We start from the raw sequence: 24,370 nt of genomic DNA, 5'->3' as shown, positions 1-24,370 counted from the left end.
ATGAGGAGGAGATTTGCTAGGTTGTATTTCACTGATTACGTGCTATGGAATAGCTTTATGAAAATCATGAAATAAAAGTTTTAAACAAATGCTATATGAGTTCAGAGTAGTTACCTTCCCATACATGAAAATAATCAGATTATATCAGCAATTATCATTTTCCCAATGTTGCAATTCATTTGAGTATTAACCAGTTCCCCTTCGCTAGTACAAACTAAATGGTTATTTTAACTCACGCCTGCTACCTTGATAACAGTGACCAGTACCTCACACATTATCCAAGCTTTTTTCCTTTATTAAAAAATTATTATCTGTAGACATAGTGGTACAAAAAATAGTCGTTGCAAATATTATAGATACAATGATATGGGCTAAGAAAATAGACCAAAACATTGTTCAAAGGCTCTTTCCATCAAAATTCCAGGCTTCCAGGCAATCTCCTAGCTCAAGAAATGACAACTTCAACTAGTCCTCACTCATGCACATATTTGCTTTAGTACAGTAACTGCCCCTGCACATGTAAAGTCTCTGAAACAGTCTCCAGACAGCAAGAAATCAAAGTATCATCAGTCACAAACACCAGGAAGAAGCTATTAATCAGAAAGTTCAGCTGTCTTTTTTTGTATCTGTCCAGATCAAACCATTACGATGTTAAAAAAGAGAAAATGCAGCAGCCACCAATGGCAGTCCCCAAAACTGGTAGATGAACATGAAAATACAAAAAAACCACACTTTTCTTTAAAGGTAAAAGAATCTGAAACATGTTCTTGTTGGTGAGTAGGACTTTATCAAAAAAAAGTTGTGCAAAACATAATGCAGTCAGTTACACATATAATTAGTGTCAAGACTGAGCAGAAATTCATATTAAAAGGTGATTTTTATGAGTTTAGAGGTGTTGAATTTTGCAATCTTTTACAATCACTTTGAAATTAATGACGGTTTTCTCAAATTCTTATGTATTTGTTTGCACCTAACAATGTTCAACAACGTGGCTAATACTTCAGAAAACACCAACAACTTTGTTCTTGCAAACAGAATCTATTGCTGAAAATAAAGGAGACTTATACATCATTTTATTTGCAGCAAGTTACTTGGAAAAAGTAGGTGCCTCATGGTATGCTTTGAGCCTCATTTTTTCAAAGATGCTGAGCCCCACAGTTTTTGTAAGCTGAAGCTAAACATTGGTGACCTGGATTCAACTGGCCCTATTCTTACACAGGGACAGCTGTTGTACGGGAAAGGCATTTTTTTTCTCTATACAAGTTATGCAGAAGATTTTACATGTTGAGTTGAGAGTGGATTTAAAGTTGCAGAGGAGAGTTCTGAACAGCAGCAGTCACCTCGCTGTGATTCAGGAGAAACACCAGGCGAGAGATGAGGATTAGTATTTTTTGGAAATTCTCAGTGACCAAGTCTCTAGGTCTTAAGAAGATTGCACTGCTTCTACAAATGAACTTCAACCTGCAGGGTCTTCAATTCTTAGTAATACCGATTTTGCCTTCAAAAGAGAAACAGGGTGTTTCCATTTTTAGTCTCAAACTCTTTGAAGTATTCCTTTTCCATTGAACAGGGATCTGGATAGAATTTGACAAAAAATTCATTCTGTATTTTAGGTTTGGTTTCAGCAATAAAGAAGTTAATGAGATCACATCTGTTTTTGTCCTGTTACACTCTACAGGAGTCCACTGCAAACAGCACCATTTTCTTCCAGCATTTTCTTTTATCCCAAACAGAAGCTAACCCGGCCTAAATACTTTTCTTAAACACATCCGTAGAAAGACCGCCACATGAACCAATTAGCAGCCCTCCTAATGATGTTACTTACCCACAGTTACAGTGAAGAGATGCTTACAGTTTCACAGCAGGAGCTATCTAATACATTTAGATAGATCTCAAAAGATTTTGTTTGGTGTATGACAGAGTGGAGAAACATCACATAAAAATACCCCAAACTTATTTCCACAAGTAATATTTGAATATTGACACATCTGGAACAGCTGGGTAACAAGTTGTGCGTGTCAAGTAGAAAGCAGCTGCTTTTAGCCTTCATTTTGGGCCAAACCTTTGCTTTCAGCCACCAGCATATTCCATTTTATTTTGTAGCAGCTTCTTCAGTGTTCCCATATGGAGAGGCTAAACAGCTCCAAGGATATAACTGCAAGTATATATAGCGTTCTTCAGAAAAAATGAAGGCCAGATGTTGCTTTGTTATCTTCACGTGCATCCTTAAAAAAGTTAAATTAAGTTGCTCCAGATATATTATTAAGGCCAGGTATAGGCAATTTGTTCATAGGCCATTTAAATGTCAACTTTCTAAATGATGGAAAATCACATTTTAACTGAGGATTCAAACGGAAATAAAATGAGTCTACCTCAGAATAACTTCATAAAATAAGTACAGCAGAATCCAGGATTACAGGGACAAAAAATTATAGTACAGAATAGACAGGGTGACCTGTTTCCGAGATCTGAATGAGTACTATTTATGGTTTGTTTTATTAAAAAAAGAACAAAGTACCTCATTGTTACACTATAATGCAAAGTTTGGGGTAAGACCAGCACAACCACTGATTAAAGATCTTTCACTGTGCTGCTCTACTCTCTCAGGATACTATATAACCCACCAGCCCATATGCTACAGAATCCTGTAACTCTATTACTGACAATGCAAACCATTAACGTTCTTCATGTAGGTACTCCTGGTTTTTAATTTTATTTTGTTCTTTTTAATTTTAATTTTTCTGATTGCCTGAGAATAAGACCTTACTGTACTAGTTTTATGATAGATTTATTTGTAAGAAAATTTTTATTCAACTGAAGACTACTTTTCCCTGTTCAGTAGTAACAGACACAAGGACTGGGTTTCAAATGCCCGATGAGTTCTTTCTCTGTGAGTCAGTCCACAACAGTTCACACACAAAAACTGCCAAGACACCAACTAAAACTTTTTTGAGTAATGTCACTTTATTAAGGGACTTAAGAATCACATTCTGTAGTAGTCTTGGAACAATGCAAATGGTGAACAAAAGACAAAAATAGATGTAATTGGTTCTGAAGAGCATGAACATCTGTAGAGAATGTGTTGCATTATTCCTAAGGACTCTACTTTTGGAAAAGAAGCACATATTCTGTATATACAAGTGTCAGTGCAATAGCCAATAAAGCAATCAATCAGAAATATAAAAATACCCTAGATACAAACATAAAATAGATGTCTGAAAGCTGACAGTATCAGCATTTTGTTATTTCTATAACTCAGGAGCATGGCCACTGGGATGAATTATTTTGATGAGGTAAGAGACAGAAGATGCTCTGTGATAACACAAAGCAATACATTTTTTCCATAAGAGACAAAAGATAGAGCACCCAGTGAAATTTCAAATCTTTGCTACAAGTGCCCACAGGAAGCAAAACTATAGTCTATGAGTATTGCCGCATTCCTGTATCGTCTACTTTTGCTGCCTTTGCCAACAATTATACCTGCAAAAACTTGACAGTTCGTCCCAATCTCAGGATAAATTGCACCTGCTTTGCAGGTATATCAAACTAGCAACTCCCTTAAACACAGACATGCTCCATAAATGTCCAAAAACCACTTAGTCATTCTTTCCTCAACTGACTGCAATTCTTCTCTTGACAGCAAGGACAAGAAGAGACTGCAAAGACTGACAGGTGAAAGAATCTCTTTTAAAGTTTAGAGAGAGAATAGGGTGTGCTGTATTTGCTTTGCTTTGCCTCAGGTATTTCAGTGGTGCCGGTGAACTTAAATCTTAGCTGGTTGAGCTATAAAAAAAATCAAGCTCCTTGTGCTCACTCAGCCTTGGATGTGTGGATGGACTAATCTGGGGCTACTGTTCCAATAAAGGAGGAAAGGCTATCTGGCCAAATTGTCAGCTGGATGCTCTCTGTGTGCATCATGATTCATCCTTCCTTCAGCCAGTCCTTACACTATAACCCTCCAAGCTCTGCTGCTAAGTTCTGCCTCCTATTTCTTGACTTTTCAAAGAAAAGTAAAAAATGACAGATAGGCAGCGTACTTTATGTCTCTGCGTGGCAAAGCACCCCAGGAGGAACTGAGAGCAGAGCTGGGAGTGGCAGAAGAGTAAGAGGAATACAACCTCCTATTTTATAGGGGTAGTGATAAAGAGTTAATTTCAAACTGCATGTCAGACCCGGGCTCTCATAGAAAAGCAGAGTGAATTCTGTAGTCTCCAGTACCTTCAGATGAACTTTAACAGGATATGATTTATATAATGGAGGAAAGAAAAAAAAAAAAAAGCACAACGGGAGCTGGCACTCTTCTTATGAAACTTTCCTTACCACTTATGGCACACACATGCATGGAAGCACAGAGCAGTTGCTTAAATCTTTAAAAGATTTCTTATCTTGATATCCTAGATTCAAAAGCTTTCCCTTTAAATCTTTTCATTTTTCATCATTCTTTTCTAAGCCTCTTTGGTCTCTGGCAAATTCAGACAGCCGTGCGAGATGGAAAAGTGAGGCTAGTAACATCTGTAGCATGATGACATCTGACAAATTATTTCAGGTTTTCTTTTGCTTCCTGAAAGATGCTTTGCAGATGTCAAAGCCTCAAGGAATCATCATACTTCTCTCCCTAACCCTACTGAACGTGGCATTCAGCATTTGCAAATACTGAATTACTTCTCACCACACCCCAGTGAGACAGGCTATTACCTCTCAGGTAAACAGGCAGGCAATGGAGGCACAGAATGACTAAGTGATTAACCCAATGACATGATACAAGCCTGGGAGAGTCAGGAGCTGAACCTGTATTTCTTGCGTCTCAGTTTCAAGTTGTCTGTGTTCTGTGTTGCAGCCTTGTTCTTTCCCGTAGAGGAAGACTGGAATCTCTTAAAAGTCTGTCACTGCTACGCTGGTTGATAGGTGGTGTCGCCAGTGAGATAAGAACTGTTGCATTCCCCACATCAAGAGGTGGAACACACCATTATGACAGCTGTCTGCTGGAAAAAATACTAACCGTACAAGTCCTTAAGAACATCAACATTTATTTAATATGATATAAAAGAAATGAGATATGAACATTTGCATTTGAACAATAATAAGCAGCTTCTTATACTTACATCAGCTGTGCTCATTGTATAATATATACACAATGAACATAATTACATTTGTACACAAACTAAGTACTGGATTCAAAACCTGCTTATTGCTGTACACACCCTAACCCAACAAAGGAAAAGCCCAGTACCTCAAAATACCTACACTCCATTTTATTTAAGAAAAAAAAAAAAAAAGCACTAACATTAATGTGTATGTTGACAGAAGTGTGGCAGTAACTGCTGACATTGCAACCTGACTAAGAAATAATTACAGCAGAAACAGGACATATTTTACTAAGCAATAATAAAAATGGCACATTTTAAATATATCTATATGTATATATATATTTATACATATAAAAATTTTTACAAATAACATGTTAAAACAATACTTTGCAGCGTTAAAAAGTGTAAAACAAGGTTTAGTGGTGATATGTAAAATTAACTGATTTATTATGTATCTAAAAGAAGCAAAAAGCAAATTTCTATGATCCATAATGAAAAGAACACTAAATTCAGGAAAATTTCAAATAAAGTTCTAACTGTATGCTGGACATTAAAAAGAACCTTTATTTTATGTGCACAGAAATCATAGCAGCAAGCTGGTATCAGGAGAACAATCTGAAGGTTGAGTGTACGTATGGGCCATTTAAAGCTCTCTTGGAATAAACATTTTCCAGGAAGTGATAAAATGATGCTCTGTGGCCAAAAAGCATCAGAACTATGAATTTCATAGATTTAAAATATACTGTACAATATCTTCTCACATTTCCATAGGTCAGGTCCATACATCTCAGGCATCAATTGTTTCAACAGAAGCCGTTAGTGCTGAAAGACAGACATAGATTAAGTTACTCTATTTTAGCAACAACGGAATATTGCATAAAGAAACTCCTGGGATTACACACAGCATGGAATTTCTGACCTCACCCTAGCAATAGTTATCAACAATGTATAACATAATAAAGTATCTTAGAATTAAGTTGTTTTCAAAATAATTTTCCTCATGATTAAGGCTGTCAAAATACTTTGACAGCAAGAAATAAAACCTTTTTTTTTTTTTCAAGTGTACACATCTCTATATGAAAAACAGTTTACTCCAAGAGTTTTATCCTACTGCACATTGCCATATCCAAGTGTTCTTCATATGAAATCAGTAATGGCAAAGACCTTAATTGCTTTCACAAATGACAGACAAGGTTTGAAAATGGATTCAGTATTATTCATTTGCTATTCTGTAATGGGAGTGTAGCTGTAAGGTGTTCTGCAGTAGGACTCCACCCAGAGCTAGCTGCATTTTGGTAATTGCTGAAAGGACTTCTATAAATAACTTTAACAGTTCATTAGTAAAAATGTTTCTGAGCTTTGGATCCAGGTGCTGTATAAAATTTCATTATCGCTCCATTATTCCATGTAAATGCATTGCTGAAAATGTAACAACGTCAGTAGTACACACCTAAATTTGTCTCTGCAATGCAAGAGCTGTGACAAAGAAAGTAGCTTTATGTTAATGCATTTTTTCTTAGTCCTAGAATATCCTATATCACCCATTTCCTATGCCAAATTCTGCCGGCATTGTGCCAAGAGTATCATTTTACTAATTGACCATAAAAGCTAAATATAGGTATTGCCTCATTATTCTCTGAAATCTACCATACATTTTCCAGATGCCTCCTGAAAAATTGGGTCTGGTAAGAACAGGACTGATCCCAGAGCTCCGATGTTCCCTCCGCTGCATAGGATTTCTTGCCCTTGAGAGAGACCAAGTCTTGAAAAGACTTCCCCTCCAGCAAAGCGCTGGAGGTGCTGGGATGACGGCCCCAGAAGGCCAAGGGCAGGAAACACTGCAGACTAGCAGACTACATTCATGTATCTCCTAGGTATACTAGGCCCAGCTCATGGCATCCATTTGTTCTGGAGCTCCAAACAATTAACAGAGGCATCGAGTGTAATTAGGAAGTTTGCAATGTATGTGCACAAAAGCTGAATAGTTTTTCCAGCTCTGTTCAAATACAAAACCGCCAAAAGCGGTATATTTAACTTTCTGAAATCCTTGTTCCGCTACAGCGAGGTGCGTACAAGGAGAGCATGACTTTTACAAGTACCAGCCCAGGGATGCGTTATTTTGTCATGAGCAATGATGTTCTGTGTGCAGAACCAAACTTCAACTTCGCTTATAGCTACAGTGCTATCAGCGAAGATACATAACACCGTGGGATGCCAAGGGCTGGGCATTAAGCTACAGAGCTGATCACTATACCAGCTCTTCACCTTTGCTAATCTCAGATTTAGCATAAATATTTAAAAAAATGAATTTGTGGATCTGATCACTGGAGCTGATGACAAGAGCTGGGAGCAACTTGACGCAACTGGTAAAGAGTTTCTGGTGAAATTATAAGCTGCTCCCCTTCAAGATAGGCATGCTCTGCCTACAGAGAGACATCAGTAGTGCTGTTCCAGGCTACTGACCTGGAACTGAGTTGAGTGGGTAATGTTTGTCCTAGTTAAAAATAAGATGCATGATAAATGTGTATTTATATAGTGAAATTAAAAAGCATTAACACAATCAGTATTTCCATAACAACTAAATAGTCCCACTAATCAGTTTTAAATACTTCCGTAATAGCACTTTTGAACAAAAGCGTTAACTGTTCAAGCCAGCAACACAGGTGTCAGTACTGAATGCAACCTTTTTATGAAAAAGGGCAAAAAGACAAAGATAATTTCCATTTTGTTAAAGAATAAAAATAGTTTCCTGCCTACAGTTCATACAAGAAACGACTCTATGATGTATAGTAAGCATATTTTTGCAAAGATTAAAGCTTGGTAATATAGATTGGGACAGTAAATAGGAAAATGCATTTTAGACCTCCCCATGCTAAATCACCAAAAACTTCCTGATTTAAATTTTTTCCTAAATCATATCATCCTATGACATTTAACATCACCATTGAAACAAAGGCCATTCTTTTAGTAGAAAGCTTATTTAAACAGGTGCTCCCTGACAACAAAATATGTTGATTGATTTAAACGCTGGTAAAGTGCCAAAGCATTCAGATTTGTATCCTACTAGTTTCTTTAAACACCTGTATAAACAAATATGCTTACTTATATTTCCACTTCTATTCATCGAGTAAGTAATACTACAGGTAAGAATATGTAAATCTAGTCAAACTCATGCTTTCTAACTTGATTCCTGGAAGAAATCATCTGGTACGGAAAGGCAAGAGAAGTTGTGTAGGGCTATCTCTGTATGGGGGGGTGGGGGGAAGGGGGGAAAAAAGGTATTTTTGTAATTGTTACACTTCTTCCACCCTCATTTTTCCTCTCCTACTTATCGTGACCCCCTTATCTGTGTCTTAAAGCCATAAACTCTTTGGGGCTTTATTCCATGCCCTCCTATGCATCACTTAGAGCGAGCTCTAGCTCCTGTGGCCCATTACACTAACAGAAGGAAGCATTACAGTTCATTTGCACCTGAGCACTGCTGCTCCTACCTTAACTGTATACTTGCTCTGTAACAGCTTAAATCTCTCATACATTTCAGCAAAGGGCTATCATCCTGCCATGAGAGGAGTATGTGCTTTATAAGCCAATTAGTCCTTTCTCTTTGTATTTTAATACAGAATACATTACTTGCAAGGAGATCAATACATTTGTTTTGCTTTGTTTTTTTTATTTTCTGGTTAGTTTGTATTCAACATTGCAGATATCTTTGTCTTGCATAATACTGTCTACAGATGTTTCTCAGACAGATAACTAGAATACATACACTCAAAAATATTAGGAATATGGCAGGAGGGGAGGGAAAAAAGACGTACTTCTCTGTAACTATACACACATGAAATGTGATCCTTCTGTGAGCTGTGGTTTGGTAGATGGAGCTGGTGACAACGACGATTCTGGTGAAGAAGGCAAACCTTTCACTGTGAGTCATACAGCAAGATAAATATGAATAACAGTTTCAGCAGGTAAAGATTAGCTTGAATTCAAGATTCCAAGCCATAACAACATAAGCTTGAAAATCACCATTTCAAGCCATAAAAAACAGAAGCAGAATCAAATGAAAGTTACACATGTAAAGACTTAAAATAGGATCTTTTTAAAAACCACAGCACAATGAGTACAATTCAGAGAAAAACGTTAAGTTCTTCTCAAGAAAGATCATTATGCAGACTTATAAGTGACTAGTAGAACACCTAAGGAACAAAAACGGGACATATGAAAGCTAACGTGTTATTTACGTTACAAAGGGAAGAATAATTTTGACAGAATATGTAAAATTTAATTATTCAGGATACTTCTGGATTCACCTTTATACTCCTAAACTCAGATTAACTACGCATTTCTTATTCTACTTGACATTACAAAACGTATTTACAAGTTCTGGTTTGGATTATCAAGTCACAGAAAGGATTGCTCACTGCACTACAAAGGTCCAGGTCACCTTTTAAATCCATAGACTGCAGCATTTGGCTTACGCAGCCATTCCCCCCTCACCAAATATTCTAATACCGCCTAAAATTGTCTTCCTTCTTCCTCCTTCCCCACATGCTATCCTTTCTTTTTTCTCTTTGCAAAAACAATTCTGCTTTATTCTTCTGGTTCTTGCAGACCGTACCACCAGTTGTATTAGCAATTGGCTAATGTTTTCTGCTTCTACACGTTTTCTTACTTCTGAAAAAATAAACAGTGGTCTTTTATTTTAGTTCATAATCTACTGGACATACTGGAAACTCTTGAGGAGTCTTTAATCTTGGCAGTATTTGAGGCAACCCATTAGCAAGAAGGTAAGGCTAAACAGTGTATACATATCCAGGATTAAGAAGCTGTTCTACACGATGAATATGGAAGGATTTGCTCCAATCCAAACCTACAATCTGACTCAATTTCTGGCAATAGAAATTCTGGCAAATACACATCCCTAAATTAAATGTATCCACAAGATCTACATTAACGCCTCAGAACACTGGACTTTCTGTAGTTATCCACTAGGAAACCCTTTTTCTCTTTAGGTTACCCAAACACATATTCGATTTCTAGACTATGTCAGTACTTTTCAATTTGCAAGGATTTCAGAACATCAAAAGATATCACCAAAATGAAATAAAACTTTACATATGTAGTTTGTAAGTCGTGCTTCAGTCAAGCTTTTTTTCATACCTGCTGTTGTCTGATTTCCTTTTGAAGACTGTGCTGCTAATTCAAATGAAGAAATTATTCCTCCTTGTTCTTGAACGCTGACTACTTCACTTTCTTCCAAACGGGTTTTGGGTTTGTGGTTGGTAACTGTGGTCACACTCTGCAGGCTGATATTAAAAGCCCAGCATTTACAATTCACTCTAACTTAATTTCAGGTGTTAACCACTAAGTACAGGAGTTACAGTTTAGCTTTCTTCTGTTAATAGAAAAACGTTGCAACTTGCAAGATGGTGTAATATAAGTTAAATACGTATTTTGAAACCTTTCTACCTTGTAAATTTAGGTTCTTAAAAGAAGAACTAAGTACCGTTAGCCAAACTCCTCTCCTTCACATATGCTCACAGTTTCCTACTACACAATACCTATTTCACTGAAGTGGGATGTTGTGAAACAAGTGAGAAAGTGGTGACCAAATGTAGAAACTCGCTTAGGATTTATAATGCAGCTGTAGAATCTATGCAATTTATGAAGTTATGAATCGTTAAAGAGAAATATTTGAGAAAGAGGAATATCTGATATATAGTATTTCTCTAATTTTGCTATCTCCCGAAACAGTGAAGTAGAAGTTAAAGCATGAGGTGTAAAATAAGCCATTTAGTCTGCTCTTAAATATGATTACTCAAATATTAGCAAGAAAGAACTTGCTATGGTAGACTATGACCTTGGCTGAAGCTTTCATAATAAAATGATGCAAAGCTTGAGCTAACATAACTAAACACCTTTTGTATCCCAAAGCAAGGATTATGAACATATTCTGCCTATAACTGGGGCAACCCAGTTATACTACTCATTCCACCTACTCATTACCTCTTACTGAACCCTTACAGTGCTTAGGTTTCTCACTGGATTTCTCTATAAGTAAACCCCTCAAACATATAAAGATACCTTATAAGTGTTGATGATGGTATTTCTTTAGCTGCTTAGTACTTTCAACTAACAAATACAACGCGCAAGTTTAAAATAGCCCCTTCACATCTTGTTTTATTTTTACCTTATATCACCATCATGTGTTTCTCCTGATTTATTTTTCTTTTCCTTTTCTGCTTTCTCTTCATTATTCACTTCTTTTAAGTCAGATACAACATGTGCATCTGATAAAAGATCATCAGTTTTTGTCAGCTATAAAAAAATTGAAATCGTGAAACAAAAAGCTGTAACACATGCTAAGTGGTAGATAAGAAACACCGTATCAGGAAATAGTTTTATTAACAGACAAATTTTGCCATCATGTATACTTAGTAACTCAGAATTACATAACTTAAGAAATTTTTATCAATACCATTCAAGTTGATAAGAGTTGCCCTGAAACATATACCACAGTCAATGAGCAGGACTTGGCCTAATAGCTTCCAGAATGTATCTGAGCTCTTTAGATTGCAGCCCATGTGTTATTCTCACACTATCCCAATCTTAACAATGCCAACAGAAATTCCACCTGCTGGAACATATTACTGATGAGCCTGAAGGCTGCTCTTAAAGCTCTGATTAGATACAACCGATGGTAGCATATCATGTAATACTCCTTTAAAAGATTTGACTACTTAACATAAAGCAACAGGCTCTCAGTAGAAAGTGCTTTTAAAGACAAAGAAACCATAAGGAATAACAAATGTTAATCATCTAATTTTATACTATTATCCATCAGAAACACGCTTTAAAATGTCAAATAAAAATAGGCAAGCAAAAGGAAAAATGAGGGAGAGAAAGGAAAAGCAAAGGGAGATTAATGAAAGAACATGAATAGAAAAAGAGGGAGAAAAAATTATACCCAAGCAGATTTAAAAACATTCAATTGCAAGGATTACGTGGGAAAAGCTCCAGTAAACTTTGCTCCTCACAGCCAGCCTGCTCTTACTGAGCGTTCAGGGCATTTCAGTACCAGACACACCAAGGTAACGCTGCCAAGTGAGTCAGACTATTTTGAGACAGGCATCAATCTGATGACCAAATAGCACAAACTGCAATTACCACCTAGCTTCATGTGTAAGTTACTGTGTCAGCTCTCTTCTGCTTCTTTTAAAGAATTTGATGCACTGACGTCAACCACACAAAAGTCAGGTGTAAGAAATGACTGTCAAAAAATACTGCAGTATCTTATACAAAGAACAGATCAATGATTATTAGTTAAAGATGCATCAGAATGGGCTTGGCTTTCAAAGAAGCAACTCTTAAAGACCATTCTATCATTTCTCCACCAATTAAGAGATGAAGAGTTAATGTTAAGTGAAATGAAATTAAAAAAACTACACACATGACTAAGAAAAAAAATCAATTCCTCAGCAACAGATAGATCTGATACAATTTTGCACTATATATGTTGCACGATATTGATAACAATTTTGCACTATAAATGTTCTATAGAACACTTGATACATACAAAAAGATAGCTTAATCTTCCAAACAAAATTAATTGGCCCAAATCCCCACACTCTGCTGTTTGTGATTAAAAAAATATATATTCTACTGTAAGATAGACTGATGAACCCTTCAATTAAGCACAGTTTAGTACCTCTTCAGTAAAATCTGAATTACGTTCCTGTGCTCCATCATCTTTTAGTTGTGCTGTTTCTTCTCCAGGACTGTCATTATTTTGTTTCAAATTATCTTTAATGGCACTCTCTATGTTACTAGGTACAGTATCATCCTTTTTTCGACTCTGCAGAACAAAATTGATATACAGACACTTACTATTAAAAAAAAGTTGTTATTACAGTCTAGGTTCTGGCTGAGTCTTGCATCGTCCTCTCCGAATGTGATAACAAATTACTTAAGAAACCTTAAGCATTTGATCTCAAATTTTCTCAGTGACATTCCATTGCAATACATACCACAATCCAGCAAGCAAAATCAAAATTGTTTTTAAGAACTCACCTTTGAGTTTTGTAATTTTTTTGTATATTTCAAAGCTGCCCAATATACTGCAACAGTGGCATAAAGTAATATATACCTTAGGGAGCACGCTTACAGTAACATCTTGCAGTAAGGCTGTCTAACCTTTTTCTTCTGCGCAAGATTATTGTACTTTACTCCCAGAAGCTCCATCTCTTTTATTTATCACCTTTATATTCTGTAATTTCATTTATATTTAGCTCAGTTACATCCAGGTTTAGTACTTTTCTTATTTAAATCAGACTCACTTTTTTAATATTTTTTCCTGATTAAAAAATGATTGATAAAAACCTACTTCTACAGTGCAAAATTTATAGCACACTTGCATGTGCAATCTCCAATTATCCTGGTTTATCTTCCAAGACTGTACGGTCAACTGATTTAACAGGGGACACCATAACATCTGATACTAGCAGAGCATTAAGTGAATGGTGTTAAAACCTTAAAACCTTCCACAAAAAGAGCTGTTGCAGAGAGCATAAAAAATGACACAAAATTTTTGAGGAAGGATGGTAGCAGTGTCTTAAGATTTTGAACTGCAAATATTATGCTGTCAGAATAGCAAACCCAATTGAACTTCATATAAGTCATCAAACTAAGTACTGGGATGGAGAAATATAGGAGCCATGGAAGAAGCAAATCTTGTGGTTCAATTCCTGCCCGATTTAGCACATGCACTCTGTTAAAGAGGAAATTCCATTTAAGCCAGCTCACAAATCAACCTCCTACATTAAGTATGGCCTCATATCGTACACTTGTCCCAAACAATAACAATTGTTAACCGACTTCCTTTAGTATTTTGATAAAAGTAAACGATATTAGTATCAGTATTCATAAAGGATACTAATATCTGCTTTATATAATACAAAATGTTTATAAAATTCTTTTTTCTCCAATTCTTAACAAAACTCCAACTGAAAAGACTTCCAGCAGTTAATGCTATTGTATCATTTTTCTGTATGAAATCAATAGAAGCATAGAAACTATGCCTTTAAAAATAAGAAGTACTAATACAGTGTAATGCCTCACTTTGGGGTCCTTTACCAAAAAAGGTATTCTGGAAGAATAAGAAGTTGCCATAGGAAAAGTGATTTTATAGCATGGACTACTAGCTAAAGATCTAATTCACACACATTTTCACTTACTCTGTAAATTTCTCCTCTCATTCACATAGCACTGATTTCACCCAGACGACTGACGTTCATGCCAACATGAACAAAACTCTTTTGAATTCTGTGTGGCAAGTGGTGCTGCCACATAGGATTTAGGGTTTGACCACTTTCCCACTCTGCTTCTAGTGTAAACGAGGTACGACAAATACATGACTGTTAGCTTCCTCACCTTCAAGTCTGAAATGATACCTAAGGAAAGTGGTGAAGCTTAAACACTTGTGCAAGACTACAAACAGAAACTTATGCAAAGCCTTGCTTTGCACTTCCTCTTCATCAGAAAGGCCACATTATTCACAAAAATATTTGAAGCGGCCAACCTCCTCATACGTAACATTAATGACATCCTCTCAAATACAGATGCCGGAATGCAAAGGTAAAACTTGAATTCAGTATCTTCTGGCGATCCAACCTTGTTGAAGGAAAAGTAACTTTCATGTAGCTCTGAAGACAGTTTAGCACGCTAGTTTTAGGTTAAAAAAAAATAAAAAATAAAGAAACCTTAAACTTATTTGGAAATAAGCGACCTCTTAACAGTGCAATGCATTTAACCTTGTTTTGGAGAATCAGATGTGAAAACATATGTGAAACATGAAAGGAGGTATTTCCATGTTATTCTAAAAATATCAACAGCAGGATCTATGAGGCAAGAAATATGTTAGAAGACTAAAAGGTAACTCCTAATCTCTTGAAAAAGCAAACATAACTCATTTCTTAACTCAGCTGTTGCAAAGTAGCAGGCTGCATCTGTAACATGCATTAAGTTGATTGCATTTCTGTTTTTGTCCTGAAGGTGTTTTTTTGCTTCGTTTTGTTTTCAAAAATGTATTTAGGTCAGTATTTCCTGGCTAATAACAAGCAATTATTTCCTCCACCATCTCCTCTCTGTCCACTCTTACATATTTAACAAACTCACTGCTTCGCCTTAATTGTTTAAGTATGAGTGAAAAAGAAAGTGAAGATTCTATTTTTATGAATTTATGGGCTCAAAAAAACAAAGCTAAAGAGAACACCATGTAAGAGCTATGGTGTTAAAATACACATTCTTACCTACAAATATATTATAAAATCATTTTTACAGAGGTTTGCATATATTATATGACAGATAATCTTCATGAGTTATACTTTAAATGAATTATGATTCTCCCTGACACTGTATTTAGTGATAAACCTTGTAATTTCACACTGTTTGTTAAATTTGACAAAAAAATCGTAACTGTTAATAAACTTCACAATTCATAATCACATATATGTAATATTAACTATTTATTTTCAAAAAAATATGGTGAATTCCACTATCATTAGGTATAAACACGGAGACTGTCATCTCCCTTTCTCTTGTGCCTGGTAGAGAACTGCAACTCCTCTTCTATATGAACAGTCTCAAATAGGCACACACAATACTATGCGACTTTGGAATAAGAATAATTTCATAAAAAACTTTTTTTTTTTTTTTTTTTACTGAACACATTAAAAGTTTTTTTTTTTTAAACAACTTAGGACTCACCTGTGTCAACTTAAATGGATTATCTCTGACAAAAGACAGGCTCTGTGAAGGAGATTGCTCTGAAACGCCAATAATATTCAGTCCTTTTCTCTTCTCTCTTAGGCAAGCTTGTTGGTGCCTTTTTATTCTTTCCATCTGTTCCTCCACAGTCATTCGAGGCCGAGTGCTTTCTGCAAGACACAACTGCTCCACTGCACTTCTTGGTCTTTCCTTAAATGGAAGAATACTTTTTTTTAAAAAGTGCAAGATTCTAAGCTGTTCAGCTTATCAGAAAAGATCACCTAATGATTTATGGAAAAGCAAAAAATAGTTGGCAAGAAAAGATCTCCTATGTTTCCAAAGAAAGTACAAAAAACAATGATTAATAAATGAACGCTGACATTCAAAATAAAAGGAAGGAATATGTATGTATATTTTTAACAGTGACATCATTACCAATGATGAATGCCAAGAGAATGGGTAGATGCTTTCTTAAAGACATCCTATCAAGTTTAAACAATTTATCAAATGTTATACCACAGTCAAACACAAGTTACTTGATTGAGACAGAAACATTACTGAAGTTTAATGATCCGTGACATTTCTACCTGTTGATCTAATACTCCCTTCTATTTTTTTATTCTACAGCTGGACTTCATTTAACAGCAAGTTGAAAGTGGTACTCTTTCTTCAGGCAATATCCCACTACGTTTTCTCTCCTCTCTCCTTCTTCCTACAACTTTTCCTCTTCTATTTCTTTTCCAGCTATGGCAAAAGTCCCCCTCTTGCCTGAACTGTATGCATTTTAACTCTGCCTTCAATCCAAACGCTGCAGGTCTCCCTGATCTGAAATTTCACACTTAATACACACATATTGATCACTGTATCCTTTTTGTCTGGCTGCCTTTGGTTTTTCCCAAATCACTTTTGCAATAAAATAAATAGATCCCAGTATTTATCATATAGATGTTGCTCAATTATCCCTAAACCTAAAGATAACTCCTTCAAAAGTTTTAATAGAAGATGCTTCTCATCGTTTCAATACAACACTGGGGACGACGACTCACTGCTGCCGTGCTTAGTCTAATAGCAACTGTAGTGATGACTCTCAGAAAAAACTGAGCTTGAACTTCAGCTTTCAGTTGCTTAGCAGATTTATCCTTGACGCTTAGCTCTTCATCATTTTGAGTGCAATGAAATCTCTGATTATCTCTGACCATATCTGACCTTTACAGTTTTGTCATTCTTTGTATAGCTGTCTCCACTAATACGGTATATTTTATCTTACTTCATAACACTGTGATTTTTACGTAAAGGAAATGAAAAAAATAGCTACAAATTTTTAAGTAACTACAGAAACTAAACTTAGGAAATTAACACATCCATCACTATCCATCAATGACTGAAAGTACCGTTCTTAGATCTATCTTCTTATTCTTCCTTAAAGTGACGTAAGAAGCTATTGTTGAAGATTCTGGAGTTGGTGATTTGGTTCTAGGTGGTACAACTCCCACAGGAAAATGTGAGCCTGTGAAAGAGTAAAATAACATACTAAGTGCTTGGCAAAATATCTCCAAAAGAGTTTATGATTTTTTAAAATTGTATGTTGTCAGCCCTGGAAACTGCTCCTGGCTGCTAAGGTATGCAGGCAGATGACCAGCCTCTGGCTTGAGGTTTAGCTAACCAAACAGAACATGATAAACTATTGGACATAAAAATAACAGTGAGACACTGATGAAAGTTACAGATAGCATCAGGAGGAATGGCTACATTTCACAGAAGGGGAAGGGGGAGTTATGTGAGCGATGGCCAAACTTCACAGATAACTGGAGTGGAGCATTGAGGACCCTCTGGGAAGCAGAACTTGCAAGGCCAGAAATGCCTAAGTAACTGTATCAGCACAGCACATAAAGCCAAGGTTACTTAGATAATTGTATGAGAAACACAAAATTTCAGTATCAATGTAGCAAAAGTGGGACAAGCGAGGTAATTATGTGTGGGCTATTTACTTGAGAGGAAACAAATACAGAGAAAGGGAGGGGTCAAGGTGGACAGGGAAGAACATGAATGGGAAAACAGGAGGGGGAATAAAAGGGGCCAATTGTGCATTACCAAGCTGCTGATCAGTATGCTTGCCTGGCTAAGCCCCATGTCTGATTATTGCTGTCTATCCTATCTTTTTATGAAACTTTATTCCTAATAATTTTCTGTGTACAAGTGTGTGTGAGATGCTAGCAATCTTCAAGCCAGACCACCTGACAGGCAGGAGAAGATATGTGGGAGCCAGCTATAGGGAGATCATAGGGCTGGCAGACAGAAATGGGCAAGACTGAGGGTCTGCGAGCTGGCTACCAGAAGCACCACAGCTCTGGATCTGCTACAAGAAAGACCCATTTGTCTGTGAAATGTCTGTGAGGCAAGACTAGCCAGTCAGCAGAAGAAGAGGTGTGGGAGCCAGCTATGCAAGAGACCTTAGGTCTGGCAGTCAGATATTGCTGAGGCTGGGGGGCTCCAAGAGTTGCCTACTGGAGATACCATAGGTCTGCTGAGCTCCTGGAGGGACTGTGTGTGCGCATCTGTGCGTGTCTGCATGTCTGTGCGTGGGTGCATGGGTATGAGATCAGCTAGCAAGCTTTGAGCCTGATTAGCTGGTGAGTAAGAACAGAATTGGGCTGTTTTGCTCCACTTTTATGGATGTGATGTTTGTGTTTTAAGTGTTTTTGTTACTCTGCTGCTGATTGGCCACATCTGCCCCGAGAGTTGTGCCTGTTGGGAATATGCGCTCAGCCTTGCTACTAGCTGCACTACAGACAGGGAACCGCAGCAGCCTGGCTCTGTTAGACTGGGATCAGAGAAATCTGCTGGGTCTTGATGTCCATGACATTCAACATCCCTTAACCATATCTGCCCTTAGTTTTACTCCTTAAAGAACCCCTGCCAAAATGTAATGAACCTGGTAGAAAACTGAAGCACGTTACCACAAATTATATATATATATATATATATATATATATTTAAATAGCACGAGCTCCATTTCTGCTTCTTGATGCATGCAGGAAATGAAACTATTGAGAAAACTGTATTCTGTCTCTGCCTAAAAAATAGCTTTGACAGACAAATTATTTATCTTTGTTTTTGCTGGAGAGGCCGCACTGATTTCAGAGGATATATTAACTTAATGAAGGCTTAACTGTTTCTCCAAATTATTTGGTAGGAGTGACAAAATAGTCTGGAGGTATTTGAAAGCCAAGCCTAGCATTCAAAACAAAAACTGTAGAACAACAGTTTGAGTCTCCTTTAGACATCAAAAGGATAAAACACTGAGCAGAAGTCCGTTTTTCTTGTGTGTCACCTTTATGTACTATTCAGGTCATAAATTTTCCTCTGTTTAGGGAGAGCAGTATGGGTTACCTTACATACTTCCATTAAAATGTTCTTCTTTCTTGTTGACATTTGGAAAGAAACAGAGAGGGAAGTGACTGACAGCAGAAACATGAAAAGTGTCCAGTACAGTCAAGTACACACAATAAGATGGAAAAATATATACATTTTCCCTGAGATTTACTCAATTTTAGAAGCACCCACACCAGGAAGCTACAGTCATTTAAGTATGACTCCTTAAAACAGCAAGAAAAAAAACGCTTCAGAGAGATGAGCTGCCTTTGAGTTTGTTTCCTTTTTAGCTTGTAAATTGTTAAGAAAGAATGTCATAAAAAGTTATTTGAAACAAGAAGTTGTTGTTGTAATGACACATACACTATAACAAACAGATGAGTGGCTGTATTTTTCATAACACATGGGGATTAGTATTATTATTACGTGATACAGAGAACAAGAAAATATGTTCTGCAAAAATGACATGCTCCCAAGTGTGGACTAGGTGATAATACACAGCTACAACAAACCCACTTCACTCTGTTGTTTAAAGATAAAGAGTGTCCCCCCACCTGCTACCACTGCAGCTATTCTTCCCATCCCCCAAACAGTATTTATATTAGATAGAAATATTTATATTATTGCTTCCTCTTACTGAGGACTGTTTTTTTTTTTTTTTTTTTTTTTTAAGACGGACATAATAAAATTACTTCTCTCTTTACAGAACAAGATAAAAAGCAGACTAGGGTGCTTAAAAAAATATCAGTTTGCTTTATTTAGTCCAGGAAGGCTTTCTTGTGTTGTCTTTACTTTTCCTTTCATCCTAAATGTCTATAAATAGCCTGGAACACCATAGGTCAATAAATCTTAGGTATGTCATCAGAAAGGCAACCGCCTCAATTAACGCAGCTGTTGATTAGTAAATCTCAGGCGAAACCTTGCATCTTTCACCAGCAGGTTAAGAGAGATTTAATATCCATCTTAAGTGAACATTACATCTCAGCATATGCCATACTGAATCTGAATTGAGCAATTTAGGAGCATTTGTCTGGTAAGTGCAAGCTTAATTAAAAAAAATGCATTACATCATAGAGCTATTCACCATGTTTTACACCCAAGCAATACGCTGTCCTTAGTTTTAAAAAACCTCCACAGCTGTTCTGGTGAAAGTAATACCGTTACCATGACCACAGTTCTTGGGTCATATTGAGGTACCGTTACAACAGACTACTATCTATGCACAAGCTTAATCACACTATCACAACAGAAGCCAGCGATCATGTTGGCACGGGAAACGTCAATCCTTATGGAAAGAAAAGGGGTAACTTTAGTTGCTTGGTTTAAAAGACCTTAGTATGGCTTCTGGGTGGTGCTTACATTGTTAAACTTGCAACTGCTTTTCCTGAAGTCACCTTTAACAAACTATTCTGTGTGTTTTAACAAACAGAATTGAGAAGCACTTCCTGGTAAAGAACTCTACCAAGCAATTAGTAGCTTTTAGAGAAGCTAGATGAAGAGAAGAATCTAAAGTATTTAGCAATTGCAAAGACCTTTATTGTCTGTACGCTCCAAGGTCATGATCATTATTCCTATTATATCAGAGGACAGAAGGCAATTCAACAATTACAAGATTAAAAAAAGAAAAAGACATTGTTTTCCTGCCTTATGAGAGTCTGAAAATTCTGTGGTGCTGCCTTTTTGGACGTTCCAGTGACATAACATTGGAAGCTTGATTCAAAAACTGAATAATTGTTCCAGTGCAAGGACATAAAATGGGTAATTGTTCAAGGGAGCGGTGTGTGGGGAATGTGAGTGATGTGATTAGACATGGTGTCAATAAGGATTTCAGGGTTGTTGGTGAGTGTAATGTTTGATTTTTCTGTGGTGTAATTGACTGAAATCTTTCTCGTCATATAATTGAATCATTAATTTATTGTGGAAGTTGTTTTATCGTATTAAGAAACGGACAAGCTACAAGAAGTATGAAGGACGACAGAGTTTCTGTAACAGTTAAAGCTTTGTATTCCTTGTGAAAAAGGCTGAAAGATTGCCGACAACATGCCTGGAGACAAACCTTTAGCTGTAGATTCTGATTCTGAAATTTGTTCCATCTTTTCTTCTCCATTAGACTCATCCACTTCTGCTACTGTAGTTAACTCTGGTTCGCTCTTATAAAGTCTATAATCAGGACCCTGAAGAATGACAAGTTAGAAAGTAAATACTCTGGTACTTTTGTACAAGAATTTATGTCTTAAGATTCAAAATGGTTATTCTGCTGACGACTTTGCTCTCCTTTTTTAAGCCAATGTTTCACCATTCAAGTGCTGTTGCAGTGGTATTCCTTTGTAATGAATTTGAGTGGTAACAGTTACAGACTTTCTGAAATTATGAAAGAATTTACCATAGGGCGTGAAGGGAGAATTTTTTAAATGATCTTTAGGAATCAAATTTGTATAAGGCTTCACATATATGGTTTCCAAGCCTAGAGTTTTATAAGAACTTGTGAGGCGAAGGGTCTGATTTTCTGAAATTTACTCAGACGCAGAACACATGCCTTTAAGTCTTAAGACATTTTAGGTATGACAGCATATATGACAGGAAAATGTCAAAAGCAAATGATGGAGCTATAAATAAAACCAAGTAGCCAAAAGTAAAAACATAACACAGAAGTGGCCGGATGGTAAAATAAAAAATTGTGACTGTGCAAAGGAAGGGGGAATGCTTCAAGAATAATGTGGCAGTTTAAGCCACTTACACAGTGAGATCCATTTCTCTGATATCCTTGAACTTGGTGAATCTTCTTTTCTTCTGGCAGATGTACTGGGCCCCTGCTATAACAGAGCAAGGAGCTGCTATCACTGGGCAGAGGGGGGATTATGGGAGGATGCTCTGTAAAGTCATAGGACCGAGGGAGTGGAGGACGAGGTGGGACTACTTCCTCTTCCTAAAGATTGTAGAATAGTCACCTTATTTAGATGTGCACACCTGTTACAATTATTTATAACTTAAAAATAAAAATATATTACCATAGCTACACCAGCTTTAGTTTTTTGAATTAAAGGGACAATGTCAATTAAAAAAAGAACAAGATGATTTTTTTTATTGCTACTATCTAGCCTGAAATACTTCAATTGTTTCACTCTTCAGCCCATTCAGGTTTTCAGTTCTATCACCTGTACTTTCTGATGGACATGTATGAGCTCTCTGAATCATCATTTTTAAAATTAAATTCAGTATCTATTTAAAGATCTGTACATACATTAGATTTTCAAAAAGTTTTGCAAGTCAGATGTATATGTACAATTGTACAATTTAGATAAACACGACAATGTCCCTTTAAAACGGTAACTTCCAGCCAGATTTTCAGAGGAATTGAACATTTAGGAGCTCCCACAGTTTCAGCTGCGGTTGTGGGTGCTCTGGCCATCTGAGAACCAGGCTCAATATGTGAAAAGACATATAAAGCAATGTATATCTTCCCATGAAAATTGTGGTGGGGAGAAAACAAATCTAAAAATCAGGGTTATATTTTTAGGGTAAGAGCCTGGAGAGAGGAAAAGGTGAGATATGGAAAAAAACATACTAGTGAGAATATAAAAACAAAGAACAAATGAAAGTGTTACAGTTACCCCCTTGAGATATCACCCTTTAAAACTAATCATAATACAATATTTTTATGTAAGCATACTGAATATATATTTCAGATACCCTTAAAATAATAACAATAATGTTGATTATTATCATATGTATATTAGAAATTCAGTGTGCTAAAACAGTAAATATACTAAAATCATACCTCATTTTTATACTTAATAGCTGAAAAGGTCCTTGATCCAATCATGCCTGTTTGGGGGCAAGAAGAGGGAGGGAAGAAAAAATTGTTGACAATAAATAGCTTCCAGAACATGTTAGCATATTGATAGCAACATGTAACCTGTTGCTATCAAACAAATGTGCAAAACATTAAATTAGTTGATTGTATTCTTGCTTTCAGCAATTGTACCACTAAAGATTTTCCAAAAATACAAAAGCACATGTGAAGTCTATCCTTTAAAAGTATACACAATCGAATCTCACTTCCTAAGGAATAAAAATGACAAGTTTACCTGCTTCTGAAGAGCTCCTTTGTTGTTTATGTTTGCTTAGACCCTCCATGACATCTTGAATTCTCCACAGTTCCTTCTGAATTTGAGCACGCTGTATCCCTGCTGACTCAGTCTGCCAGTAAACAGAAAGCATATATGGGCTATAATTTAGAATACATTTGGGGCAGGGAGAACCTTTTTCTTTCTGTAGATCATATGACATTTCTTTTCCCAATGAAGGAAAATAACGTGCAATAATGACAGGCAATCTCCTTTCCCATAAAGATATAACATTCAAATATTGTCAGAAACATCAACTATAAGATTAAGTCATTTCTAAAACACAACATACCAGGTAATTTAACAGCAATTTTCTAGTTGGAACTGCACTTAAGACTAGAATTATATCTACTCTTTCCAAAGAAAACCCAAGCAAGCTTTGTACAGGAGACCTACAAATAATGAAAGAAAAGCAATCATCCCTTCCAACCTTAAGACAGGTGGAGATGAACATAGTGTTGCATGCTGGCATATAAACTGGGGTCCCAGTTGCATTCATGGTTATGCATGCTCTGGGTTGAAGGATTTGATGTTCTCAAATTTTACAGCTCTTGGGCTTGCTTGTAATTTCTCCTCCAGAGAGGCACAGAAAATCAGTCCCCAGAGCAACTGGCCTCTAATTCACCACTGCATGGCCCACACTCATCCACATACACAGGCTCACATGTGTGGGGTTTTTTTGCCGACAGAAAGATCTCTGTCAAAATTCAGAACTTACATTAACTGTCCAATCCTCCAGAACAATAACATCATAAGGCATATATTAAAAGTATTGCTGCATGAAACTGAACCAAAGCTTAAAATATTTTTATTATAAGTTATTTTTGATAGAATAGATTTAACTACATTCTTACACATGCAGTTAAAAAGAAAGGACTTGCGTGAAGAGTCAACAAGTCCGTCATAACAATTAAGGTCTGAAGAAATGTCCCACTTTTGGGTACCATCACTATGACAGAAAGAAACTAGCTTCAGAAAACAGGAAATATTAGAGGCCTCCCCAGCCCTTACAAAGTTTTAATT

The 24,370-nt window shown here is 36.4% G+C and overlaps 1 protein-coding gene across 20 annotated transcripts in view; it reads right to left on the bottom strand.

Moving 5' to 3' along the window:
• Positions 1 to 5,010: 5,010 nt before the first annotated feature.
• PLEKHA5 (pleckstrin homology domain containing A5) overlaps positions 5,011 to 24,370 on the bottom strand; it is a 173,144-nt gene continuing 153,784 nt past the window's right edge. For 7 of the 20 annotated variants that reach the window (XM_068948402.1, XM_068948483.1, XM_068948443.1 and 4 more), the window contains 11 exons: positions 23,309 to 23,420; positions 22,999 to 23,045; positions 21,958 to 22,146; positions 21,277 to 21,394; positions 17,240 to 17,355; positions 15,849 to 16,058; positions 12,793 to 12,939; positions 11,275 to 11,402; positions 10,245 to 10,390; positions 8,923 to 9,007; positions 5,011 to 5,909 (listed from right to left, as the gene is read on the bottom strand). In XM_068948402.1, coding sequence (XP_068804503.1) covers positions 5,891 to 5,909; positions 8,923 to 9,007; positions 10,245 to 10,390; positions 11,275 to 11,402; positions 12,793 to 12,939; positions 15,849 to 16,058; positions 17,240 to 17,355; positions 21,277 to 21,394; positions 21,958 to 22,146; positions 22,999 to 23,045; positions 23,309 to 23,420 — 1,317 coding nt within the window. In that variant the 3' untranslated portion in view covers positions 5,011 to 5,890. Of the gene's footprint in view, positions 9,008 to 10,244; positions 10,391 to 11,274; positions 11,403 to 12,792; positions 12,940 to 15,848; positions 16,059 to 17,239; positions 17,356 to 21,276; positions 21,395 to 21,957; positions 22,147 to 22,998; positions 23,046 to 23,308; positions 23,421 to 24,370 lie in introns of all 20 variants that reach the window. The other 13 variants (XM_068948454.1, XM_068948492.1, XM_068948519.1 and 10 more) reach the window with 8 other exon arrangements.

The sequence above is a fragment of the Struthio camelus genome, chromosome 1 (assembly GCF_040807025.1).
Source record: "Struthio camelus isolate bStrCam1 chromosome 1, bStrCam1.hap1, whole genome shotgun sequence".
Taxonomy (NCBI): Eukaryota; Metazoa; Chordata; class Aves; order Struthioniformes; family Struthionidae; genus Struthio; species Struthio camelus.
The sequence above is the reverse complement of the archived record's forward strand: the minus strand, read 5'-3'. Positions and strand labels throughout refer to the sequence as shown.